The sequence below is a fragment of the Diceros bicornis genome, chromosome X (genome assembly GCF_020826845.1).
Source record: "Diceros bicornis minor isolate mBicDic1 chromosome X, mDicBic1.mat.cur, whole genome shotgun sequence".
Taxonomy (NCBI): Eukaryota; Metazoa; Chordata; class Mammalia; order Perissodactyla; family Rhinocerotidae; genus Diceros; species Diceros bicornis.
In genome coordinates this window covers 15,424,053-15,436,598 of record NC_080781.1, presented here as the reverse complement: position 1 = coordinate 15,436,598, position 12,546 = coordinate 15,424,053, and the positions used below count along the sequence as shown (strand labels likewise).

The window sequence follows — 12,546 nt, the reverse complement described above, 5'->3', positions numbered from 1 at the left end:
CTTCTGAGGAGTCTTTAAGACCCACTCTTTCTCTGTCTTCCCACTGGCACTGACTTAGTCCAGAACATACTCTCCCTACCTCATGCTTGGATTATTGCAAAAGCCACCCCAAATCTTGCATTTTTCACTCCAGCAACGTGCAACAAGTTGCAATCCCCACAGCACACCACGCTATTTAATGTCTCTATTACCCTCTTTTCCTCGCAGCGCTCTTTCCCACCCTCCCTTCAAGCCTCTTTCCTGATGTCGTCTCCGCTTTCTTCCCCTAGCTAAATCCCAGAAGTCTCTGTTCAGATGCCACCTCCCCTGGGGGCCTCCCACAACCCCCTGCCGGGACTGTGCCGCTCCTCTCTGTCCCTAGGCTGTCCATAGGCGCGCATACCTCCAGCACAGTGCAGCGCGGCACGCAGCCTCACAGTATTGCAACAGCCTATCCGTTGGCAAGTGGGTGCCAGCCCCCCGCCCCCAGCCCACACACTCCAAGAGGACAGGGACCACATCTTTTTCATCACTCTAATTAGAGCCTATCATGGTGCCTCGCTCAGTAAATGCCTGAACACATCTTCATTCTTTAGCCATTTAAAACCTCTACCTACACCCTAGCTCAGAGCAAGACCTTTAGTTGCCCCTAAAGCCACTTCTGACTGCTCCTGCTCACAATGATCTCTCCCTGTTCTCAACTCCTATTTATAGCAAGTGCCACAGTAATTTGGTTCTTAATTATTTCATTGTTATCATGTATAATTTAATCTTCCCTGAGAGAAGATAAGTTTCTCAAGGGCAAGGACCCTATGTCAGACTCTTTTGAGTGCCTGAGAATACCCAGCACAGAGGAGGTGTTCAATGTCTAAAGAACAGCCCCCACCATCACAGAAGCAGCAACAACTAAAATTTGTTCAACACTTAACTCTGTGCCGGGCACCGGGCACAGTGCTTTATACACTGTGTTTAATCTTCATAACACCACCCAGATGAGTAATCTGAGGCACAGAGAAATTACATCACTTTCCCAAATTTACACAGTTTGAAGCACATTGCAGAACTGGATACAAAGCCAGGTCTGTCTGGCTTTCCAGCCTGAGCTCTTAGCTGCTTTGCTACACCGACTGCTCAGTTACTGACGGTCTACCCGTCCCCAGCGCTCATCTTGCTAAGCCTCCCATGACAGACTCCATCCATATTTCCTGGAGTTCTGACACATGCTGATGAACCTATTTTCATATCCTCTAAAAGTGAGCACTTTCCCTATATGAAACTCTTCCTTCTGACATTAGCTTTTCTCCACCTTCATTTCTTTGATGCAGGTGAATGTTATAGATCACAAAAACATAATTTAAAAAACGTGTTCTGTTGTAAGCATGCTACTTCTTTCAAACAGGTTAGTGTCAGTTTTAGAGTCTAAAGATCAGTAAGATGGAGGAAGCATTATGCTAAAAACACTGCCTTGAGATTTAAAAACAATCTAAAAGACTGAAAATTAACATTTATCCTGAAGTTAAATTTACCTATAGTTCTAGTTAAATTTAAAACTTTTCAATTCAGTTAAGATATCGAGTAAGGTATTAGCAAAAGAGTTTGACTTAAGCAAATGTGGTTGGGAGAGATTAGAGAAAATCCCCATAAATTCACACTGAATTTTGAGAAAATTAAAAACTAACTCATATAGCTGATAAATTCTGTAATAAATCAAAATAGGATTCTCTCAACAAAATATGCCAGAAAGGAACATTTAAGAAAGGAAACAGATTTCTAAAAACGAGCTTTTTGAGTTCTCTTGAGTACTCAATAATTGGCTTAAATAAGTAAATTATTTTTATTTTTTTTACAGATTAGTCCTTTAAATATTGCTTCCCTAAATGTATCCTATCGAGAAAGTACAACCTCCTGCAGTAGGGAAAATTGCAGACTGACCCTGTTCACACCTCTGTACCACCTTCCCATGACGAGCACCAACAGATCGGGTCAAGGTCCTAAGCTGTACCTGGGGTGATAAGAGCTGCAGGCTGTTGGCTCTGGTCGCCATCCCTTGCCCTACGCTCAAGCTTCCGTCCAAGCCTTTGGCTCTCACTTTGTCCCGGGTCACGTACATGGAATGCCTGTGTGGACGCTGCTGGGAAGAGAAGGGGCTGGTGTAGCCCAGCCCATAAGAAAACGATTCATGAGGTGCAGACAGTGAATGGGAATGGCTGCTGTCCACGTGCTCGGGCAGCTTTAACTCCTCCATTGTTTTAGAATGCCTGGTTGTGGTTCGGCGTGAGTCGAGAGTGCCCTCACTTCGGTTATTTCTCCCGGAGGGGCTGAGCAAAGTTCTCGTGTCGCTGTGCCTGGTGGGGGTTGGGCTGGTGGGAGAGTTCAAGTCCAAGCAGCTGGACGGGAAGTACCTGCTGGTATTGGACTCTGCAATTTGGGCCCTGGCTTCGGAAAGGTTGCTCACCGACTTGGAGTCACTCAAGGCCCCATGGCTTTTGGTCTTGGTCCTGTAGGAGGGACTCCTGGAGGACTGGGGAATGGTGTCAATGTAGCTATGTCGACTCTGTTTTTCAATGGGCTGCAGTGTTCCCGTTTTGCTCTGAGAGCTTTCCATAAACGAGTGCCGGTTCTGCTGAGATCTGCTGCTTGACTTAAGGTACTTTGTGCCTGGGCCTTCTGAAGGCTTTGGGTCAATGTTAAAATCAAACTCTGCCTTTGACTTGGCTTCTTTTGGGCTGAGAAGGTGTGGTAAGTTGTTGTTGGTAAGATCTTTACCCGAAGACCCAGGCTGGCTGCTTGCCTGGTAGGTTTTGGTGTGCATGGGACTAAGAGTAGCTCCAGCGAGGTTTCCATTTAGGAAGCTTTCATTGGCAGGAAGACCTTCGTCAGCCCGGGGCAGACCCACACTTAGGTTCTGGATGTCTTTGCTGTTAGATCTGTGGTGAGACTGCAAAGCAGCACTTTTGCTGGCCTGGTTTCTATGTGAAAAACGAAAGAAGTATATCAGTTTCCCTCAATAGCAGACACACAAAAAGTATCATAAAAAAAAAAAGGACAAATACCTAAAACACCTCAAAGACTAAAAAACTCTCTCTAACATGTGCCAACAAATAACTCTAAGAAGTAAGTTCCTTAGATCAAGTCACTCTGCAACAAAGCATCGGTCCTGATGAAATGATTTTGGCATCCTTAAATGCTCGGCTAACTTGCTGCCAACACAGTTTCGAAGTGATAATCTGAGGAAACGTGCTTTTGCTATATTGGTGCTCACGAGTGTTTGTTATAGAACGCCTGCTAAGGAGAAGAGAGCTTAGCTATAGACAAACTCTTTATAACTCTTGCCTGCTTGAATGTCAGACGGCAACATTTAGACTTGAAGGTCACTGTGTTCCTTCAACTTCATTTTTATTTATAAAACTCACAGCCTGCCTCAGAGATACATGCTTACAGACACCAGCGTCTCTTTTGTCTTTAGCCTGTATCATCAAACAATGAGAATTCTAGCAATGTACTCAATAAAAGAAAATGGTACTCTAAAAAGAAATGTAAATTGCCTGGTGAGGTTTGTCGGGAAAACATGGTGATCAATGTTTATGTTTTAGAGAAGTGGCACTATTTGGAGTACTTGTACTCAGACATCTTCATGTACACTAAACAGGAACATGTCTCTAACTGGATCAGAGGGATCTAAAGAGTTAATTTCTTTCCAAAAGACACAATTTATTCTCTTCTTCATTTCACATGTCATTATTCCAAACCATCTGGGGCCTTCTTTAGGATTTAAAGCTTCATTTCCTACTTGGTTTAAAATACAAAATATAAATCCAGAGGAAAACCTTGTCCTCTATTTGAAAGCTGAAAATGACATCACAGCCAAGTCAGTTTGTTCTATTGTAACTATTTAAAGGACCAAATTGTAGTTTGAGATAGCTGAGAATGTTTTCAAATGAAAAATAATTTACACAATTCCCTTTTTACTATGCATTCATAAAATTTTGCTGCAAATATTTCTATTGCTAAGATGGTTTGATTTGGGAGAGTTTTGTTCCCATCACACACTAATTGGAAGAAAAGTCACATTTTGTTTTCTGTAGAATGGTAATCTGTGAAACTATGCCTTCCCATTTTCCCTGTGAGAATCCACACTTGCTCAGGCATCAAGGGTCAGGGCCCTTTTCCTCTCGTCCTACCTTCCAGGGTTAAAAAGTATCTGATATCAAGCAAGCCTGTAACAATGTAGAAGGCATCATCTCCTAAATGCACTCACTAAGCTCTCCCAGTTGGGGCACAAGAATTGCAGCATTAAATATGGTCATTTAAATATGAGCTAACTAAATGGCAGATCCCAGACCTAGAGAGAAATGATAAAGAAAGGAAAGTTGCACTTTCTGTTAAATGATGTCAACAGAGTCTCCCCAGATCAATAAAGGACAGTCGTCGTACCCTAAAGGCATCAGGTTTTAAACCATCAGAGTCGTTTGTCAACTTATTCTCGGTAACTAAAACATCTCAGCAACTTTTCAAAAACCCAAACGATGATAGACGAACAGTCTCACCCATAAATAGATCTAAATGTGCTGGTTATTCTCCATTTGCCCAACCCCCAATCCATTTTCCACTCCTCTCTTGCCCCATCCTGGGCCTCAGGAGCCCAACACTGCAGACTGCTGCACCCAGGCTCCCTTACCGCCTAACTCCCAGTGGGGCTTAGCAGTGCAAGAAGCTGGCGCCTGTCTTCCCTGCTCCTTCCCAGCATCAGCACCCGGACTTAGATGGGAACTGTGTCCCTCCAGATTACAGCTTCCACGGGGTGGCTCCTCCTGCCTGGCTCCCCTGGGCTCTCAGAACCCTAGTGCCAACACTTTCTCTCCTTCAGGCTTAGAGAGAGTAATAGCAGAGATAACACATGCAGATATTGTGAAACGTCTGAAGCTCCCAAGAGGACCAGAAAAGGAGAAGAGTGAAGACAGCTGCTCGAGCTTTTGAAACTCTTGGAAACACTGCTCTCAATGTGAAGCACAAACCTACATGTTAGAAAGAACATGTTCATAGCAATGTAAGACACAATTTCTAACGTGAAAAGGGAGTCTATAAAGTTAAGGTAGAAACATTTGTTAAAGATTTAGGTTGACATAAATGTACAAAGAACCTAAATTGCTATTCTGAAAGTTTCTGTCTTGATATTAATCTGATGCCATTGAGTTTTGTACATAATTCCTACGTAGAAAGGGCATCAAATGGTCTTCAAATTGGAGCTCTGCCAAAGCACAACAATAAAAAATTGCTTGAAAAATTCCATAGATCTCTTTGACACACAACTGTAAAGAATCTGTGTTAAACTGCCAACCACTTGAGAGGATTTTATATATAAACCCTTCTTAAATGGTTGGCAGGACAGATAGATAGTTAATCTCTTTAGGCAAAATAACTTTTCAAAACAAACATCAAAGATGCAAAGCGACATTTTTATGGAGAAGGTTGGCAAAGCAGGACTGGCGAGAGGGCAGTGCAGGGCAGGCTGAAGCACCATCCCGCCATGTCCAAGGTGAGCAGAACCTCAGGAGAGTTTGAAGCAGACTTAGGCAGGGGCTAGGTAATGCAAGAGCCCACTGCTTCTCCTACAGAGACAGGAACCTGGATGACAGAAGAGAGGGTATGTGAGTGTGTCTCAGGGACAAGTCAGGGGAGTGTGTAAGCGGCAGCCACCATGATACGGTGCCATGAACATCTCTACAATGGTGCTGGGAAGTGTCCCTAGGGGCCGGCCCAGTGGTGTAGTGGTTAAGTTCACATGCTCCGCTTTGGTGGCCCGGGGTTTGTGGGTTCAGATCCCGGGTGCAGACATACACCACTCATCAAGCCATGGTGTGGTGGTATCCCACATATAAAATAGAGGAGGATTGGCAACAGATTTAGCTCAGGGCCAATCTTCCTCAAAAAAAAAAAAAAGAAAAGAAAAGAAGTAGTGTCTCTAACGAGAAGGGTTTCCATAGAGGAAATATGGACCACAGACAAGTGTGGACAAAAGGACATTTCCAGATGCATGTAAACTGAGCTAAGATCGTTCCTAGAGAAACCATTTAGGACTTTTTCTTTAATATAGTTAGTACATTGTCAAGACCTAAAAACAAATTCCTCCAGAGATTTTTATTTACTTATAATTTCTATTCTCATCTACTTGAAAAGGGGATTCGGGAGGACTCCTCAAAGATCCATATAAACCATATCCTCATCACTACACACATCCTCCTTGACAGATCCCTAAAGAGGGTTCCCAGGGAGAACCTCAAATCCCCACTGGGATCTTTCTCAAGTGAGTCACTAGAGGACGAATACACAGGCCCCCTTTCATGATATGGGTTATACCACTAATCACTATAGCACAAATCAAAAATTTATCATCGGTCTACTAACCTTTATATCACTGGGATCCTTTCTCTTTGCAAATGTAAACTAGAGGAGTCAAGTGACAAGGTAGAAGGGAGAGAAAAGCACCTGAAAGGGGAGTGACCCCAGATAAGACAGGCATAATGTGAAACTCCTAAATGCAAAGGAGCAACCAAACGATGAATACTATTCCTTGACTTAGTGTACTAAAATCTCATAGAAACAGACAACAAGGTGAACACAAACTTGGTTAAAGGGAATTTGAATCTGATTCCAGACCTCCTTGAAAAGTAAGAATTGTCTATAAGATGTGAGGGAAACAATAACTAAAACCAGTCATTTTAAAGAAAGTAAAGAGCTGTAAAACACAATTACACCATCGCAGTTAAGCAGAGAAAATAGAGAATAAATGGTTATTGCCAATTTATGGATGTGCTCACAGTTCTAAAAAGTACCAGGTCTTGAGCTTTCAAAATTCCAATGGATTAAGAACAATTGTTCTACAAGGAGAGAAAATTGGGGGAAAATGGGAGAAAATTTATATTCAAAAAGGTCCACATTAAGAATTATTGTTTTCTATTTCTCTTCTTAACAGTAGATGAGAGAAACTATCTCCTATCTCCCATAGTCTAAGCAATGCCAGATGACAAGACCAGCTTCTTGGGAGAGGAAGGAAGACAAGGAGACAGTGACAAGCACACTGCCCTCCTGTAAATGCAGCCAACAGAATCACGGAACGTCAGTTCTGGAGAGAGAACCTGATTGCATAGTCCAATCCCTTGTGAGTTTTTTCCCTCAGGAAATAGAGATTTCTTTTTTTAAGATTATGCTGAAAAGTTATATTTTAAAAAGCACCAATTTTAATCACTATCTACCAAACTGACTTTACTACTTCCTTATTCTTATTCTTATGGGGAAAAAAACTTCTCAACTCAATGATAAATAGACAAGAGCAACAAAAACACAAGACCCTTCTATAGAGCAGACTGACTGAGTTTGGTTGCAAAGACTGTCCTACGTGCCTTCCCACTCACCTGTGTTTGGCATCCTCTTCTCCCTCCAGAAATCCCCTTGCCCTCATCCACCGTTCTTCCTCCAAGCATCACCCACTGGGTCCCATTTACACAGAACCTTCTAGCTCATGAGGTTAGAAACCCCCTTAGTTGATAACCCATGCCACCTTTCCCAAGGAATGCATAGGTTTCCATAATATACTTGTTAAAGATAAAGTCTTTAAGACCCACACAACTCTTTAATTGTGGTTCTGAATCATGTAATAAGCATAAGGAAGATATTTTTGAATAAAGAGGGCTTTCCTTCTTTTCTCTAATTGTATCATTTAAGCAGCCACCTCCTCCACCTACTTGTAAGACCAACACTGCATCTATATTTCCTTAAAAGGGAATATTTACCTATTAGACAAAGTGCTGCTTTCCACGTGGTAAGGTTTTCTTTTTGCTGACCTTGAAGGGGAGCGATCCAAAAGTCTCTGGGTTTGAAATGTAGGGTGATTCAAACACTGTTCTGTCAAGTATCTGTCAGCTGGGTCCAACTTCAGTAAATTCTTAGGAAATAAAATTAGGATTGGAAAGAACATTACAAAGTTAAATTTAAATCGTAATAAAAACCTTATTTCTTTTTCTTATAAAAGAAATGTGTGGTCATGGAAGAACATCTAGCAAACACAGTTTAGTCCAAAAAAGATTTTTTAAAGGACTATCTAAATCACCCATAACCTTTTTTTTTTTTTTTAATTTTATTTATTTATTTTTTTCCCCCAAAGCCCCAGTAGATAGTTGTATGCCATAGCTGCACATCCTTCTAGGTGCTGTATATGGGACGCGGCCTCAGCATGGCCGGAGAAGTGGTGCGTCGGTGCGCGCCGGGGATCCGAACACGGGCCGCCAGCAGTGGAGCGCACGCACTTAACCACTAAGCCACAGGGCCGGCCCGAAATCACCCATAATCTTATCATTGTTGTCCTCTAGGGATATGACCTCTCAGCCCTTTTGCGATTATCATATATACATATTTTCTTTTATAAAATCTGGCTCTTATTATACACATGAGTTTTGTATCCTGTACTTTTCACTTACTAATCAAAAACATTTTTTACAACATAATTTAAACATTTTAAATATACTTTTGAGTAAGTATATACTCACATGAAAGAATATACATTCTTCATCTTTCTCCTGTCCCCCTCTCTGGAGGCCCATGTTACCAGTTTCTTGTACATCCTTCCATAGATACTCTGTACACATCTCCATCTGCTTTTATCTTACCCAGACAGTAGCATACACACAATGGCCTGCACTTAGCTTTCTTTTCACTGGACATTAGATCGTAAGAGATCATTCCATATTAGTAAAGAGCTTCGACTCTATGGATGTATCGTAGGTTGTTTTTAGCAATTCCCTAATGATAAACATTTCATTTGTTTCCCTTCTTTTATTATTATGAACAGTGCTGCAACAAATAACTTTACAACATGTTTCTAAATGACTATGTAGAAGTTTGTGGTATGGATATACTATTAAACCAGTCTCTTACTGTTGGACATTTAGATGGCTACCACTTTTCACTATTATAATTAATGCTGTGATGAACATCTGAAATCTTTGAGTATATCCATGGTCCCTTTCATAGGATAAACTCCTAGAGATGGAACTGGTAGGCATGCAAACTCTTAAGGATTATTTTCTATGTGTTGCCAAATTACCCCTTAGGATGGTTGTTCCAAATGATACTCCTCTCAGCAATTGAGAGTCTACCAGTTTCCTGGCACCCTCATCAACAATAGGCATTATCTATATCATCCTTTTTAGCATTTATAAATTATTTAAAAAATGGTATCTCACGGCTGTTTTAACTCATGTCTTTGATTACTAGTGAGGTAAATCATGTTTTTTGGTTACTTATATTCTTTCTTTTCTTATTTTTCTATTTGTGTATCTGTTAATTTATTTGTAAGTGTCCTTTATTCTTTAAGGTACTAATCCTTTTATGTTGCACATATTAGATTTTTTTTACAACTAAAATGTTTTCTTCTAATATTAATCTTATTAGTAATTGGACAAGATTTTAAAAGGTGACTCATTATTAACACTAATTGATTTTTATTGAAAAATTAAGCAAATATATAAAGAAATATAACCTATATAACCTAACACATCTCAATAGATCACACTGAAATTTGCTTTTTGAGTGATGGGCATTCTCTCTCAGAGAAAGGAAGAAGGGTGAAATTCCAGCATTCCCAAATGCATCTCTAGCTCACTTTCATTGGTTTTGCCCACAGTTAATTTCTTTGTGATCCACTGTTGAACAGCAAAAGCACACCTAGATTTGCTCCCAATAAGCCAGAAGTCAGTTTCAGATAACCACCTTCAACCCAGCGTCACAGAAAATATGAATTCTGATCCTATCAGATACTGAAACATTCACTTTGGATCAAAAGATTCCGGTAATCCAAGCCACTGCTTACATGCAAGCAGATTTACACTCATGTTGACTCAGACACCTCTAAAAGTATCCCAATTCTTTCTTCTTACTAAAAAATAAAAACTATAGAGGTATATAAAATGCTTTTGGTCTCACTGGCAGTTAAAAGAGTTATCATCAAAATGGTTTCAATACTAGTTAAAAACAAAGGAAAGTCGGCCCCTGAGTAGTATTTTCAATTAGAAGTACATATGACCTTTCAGAAGCCAAATATCTACTAGCATTAACAAGCTATTTTAACTTAAAATGTTACTGCACACACACCCAAAGAACTATTTCTATAATTATGAATACAGCTGTTAATTTTCAAATTACTTGGAAAGATGAAGTCATTATGAGGAAAGTATAGAACTTACTGAGTAAACAGTTTCAAAATTCAGTACACGGGGGGAAAAAAACAACATTATTATTGTTTTGCTTTGTTTTGTTTTTTTACTAAAACAGAGCCCATATAATTATTGTAGGTGTTCTTTAAGTTATTAGGGGCTTTGATTAATTCTGGTGACTTGTATCCCTACTAAAATGGCTGATATGTATAAACAGATGCAAGATGAGATGGCCATTTCAGGTACTTATATACAGACAGAATTATCAAATCTGCCTTAGGCAACGGCATAGAGAATATATTTCTTCATGACAGGATAAACGGTGTTATTTATTTTTCAAATTCATTTTCAAAAATAGCTAAAAGACAAAAGGAATAATTCTATTTATATAACAATAATAACAAGGCAATATTAACCTTTGGTGATAGAAGTCAGACTCGTGGTTCCCAGGAGTGGGGACCAGCAGGGGTGTAGAGCCTGGGAGGGGGTCGTGAGGAGACTTCTGGGGTGTTAATAATTCTATCTCAGTTTGGGTGGGGTTACATAGATATGTTTACATTATAAAAATTAACTGAGATGTACACATAATTTTTATACCTTATGAATATACATTTCAATGAAAACGTTCACTTAATGTTAAAGAAATTTAAGGGTAAATATATTAAATGAATAGGAATTAGACTGTATAACTTCCAAAATGGTATAAATGCAGAAAGATTCAGGTTACCTTTGTACTTTTATCTCGGCTAGATTTTACCAGGTATCACACTGATGTTTGGTAATTACATTTGATAATAATTTACATTTGGTAAATAATTTAATAATTAAATTATTTATTATTTTTTTGCTGAGGAAGATTGTCCATGAGGTAACATCTGTGCCAATCTTCCTCTATTTTGTATGTGGGATGCTGCCACAGCATGGCTTGATGAGCGGTATGTAGGTTTGTGCCCCAGATCTGAACCCACAAACCCTGGGCTGCTGAAGTGGAGTGTGCGAACTTAACCATTACACCACCAGGCCAGCCCCAAAGTTCAATTATTTTTAACTAAAAAAAGACAGAAGGCAGAAAACATGAAATTGTATTTAATTCAGTTCTCCTACTTTATTCTATTTACATTTTAAAAGTTACCACATAATTAAGGCCCTGATAAATAATTATTGATTGTGTGAAAGAACATATTGACAAAACCCAACTGATTTAAAAGATAATTTATGCCTAATTAACCTGAAAGAGCCTTGAGGGTTCTTTTTTTAATAGCATCTCTCAATCTGTGTTCAGAAGAACACTAGTGCTGTAGAGTTTTATTTTAAAAAAAAAAAAGCATTCAGTATTTAAATTTGGGAAGTGTTGGATGTGACAGAAATGCTTCTTTACTGTGGGATTTCTGAAAGCCGTTATAGGTTAATGAATGTTGTGAATCTCTACAAAGGTTATGTGGTATGTGGCCTTTCCCAAAGGCCAAGCCTCCCTCGCCCACCTCTGCCCCCACACCTATTTACACAGTGTTCCTTGGAACACAGATTAACATAGTTTAAAGCACAGCAAAGTTCTGAGAGTGTTGCTCAGCAAATTCCAACTGTGCTAAGTACACCTTTAAAGGCTCTGTGCACAGTGTAACCTCTCTGATTTTCACAGGTTGACTGGGCAGAAAATAAAATTGATTCATTAACAAGTGGTTTTTGAAGGTCTACTATCAAACAACCAGCACTTGCTTATGCACTGGCTGGCGACAATGAAAGCTGGAGAAATATGAAAAAATAGTTCTCACTCAAGGGGCTGACTGTCTACTGGGAAAGAAAAACTTGAAGAGAAATGATGAGAATGTTTTCAGTAGTCCAGAGCGGGAAGACCGGGATGGGGGCACTAGCACAAGGAGGAACGCTCAGGCATGCCAGCAGCAGTGCTCCTGCTGTGTGAGAAGAGCCAGAAAGAGCCCATCTGTCTCGGAGAGAAGAGGCCAAGTTAGAAAAAGGGCAGAATTAGGTTCACTGATAAAAATAATCTTATGAGAGGCCTTAAATAAAAAATGTTAGAATCTCTTTTCTTTCAACATTCATTTTCAGATTTGTTTTAAAACGTTATGCCTGAGCAGCTCGAATGCTGAATAAATTTTTTTATTTCATTCTTATTATTTATATTTAGATTGTTATTATTCTGTCCATTTTAAGAACATAATTTAGGTATCTCATGGTCCTATCTAGATGAAATGTTACAATACCAGATACTGCTGCGATTTTAAATAAATTACATGCCTTTTAACATGACACAGCCCCCCATTATTCACCATTATACATCTATTAAGAAAACATTTTATTCATAAAAGCAGGCTATGGTCATATGTAGACACAAGAAAAC

The 12,546-nt window shown here is 39.7% G+C and overlaps 1 protein-coding gene across 3 annotated transcripts in view; it reads right to left on the bottom strand.

Moving 5' to 3' along the window:
- The window catches only part of CDKL5 (cyclin dependent kinase like 5), a 138,955-nt gene that overhangs the window by 20,891 nt on the left and 105,518 nt on the right, over positions 1-12,546 (bottom strand). For all 3 annotated transcript variants that reach the window (XM_058535521.1, XM_058535522.1, XM_058535523.1), the window contains exons 11-12: positions 7,770-7,921; positions 1,982-2,948 (exon numbers count right to left, since the gene is read on the bottom strand). In XM_058535521.1, the coding sequence (XP_058391504.1) occupies positions 1,982-2,948; positions 7,770-7,921 (1,119 nt within the window). The remainder of the gene's footprint in view (positions 1-1,981; positions 2,949-7,769; positions 7,922-12,546) is intronic.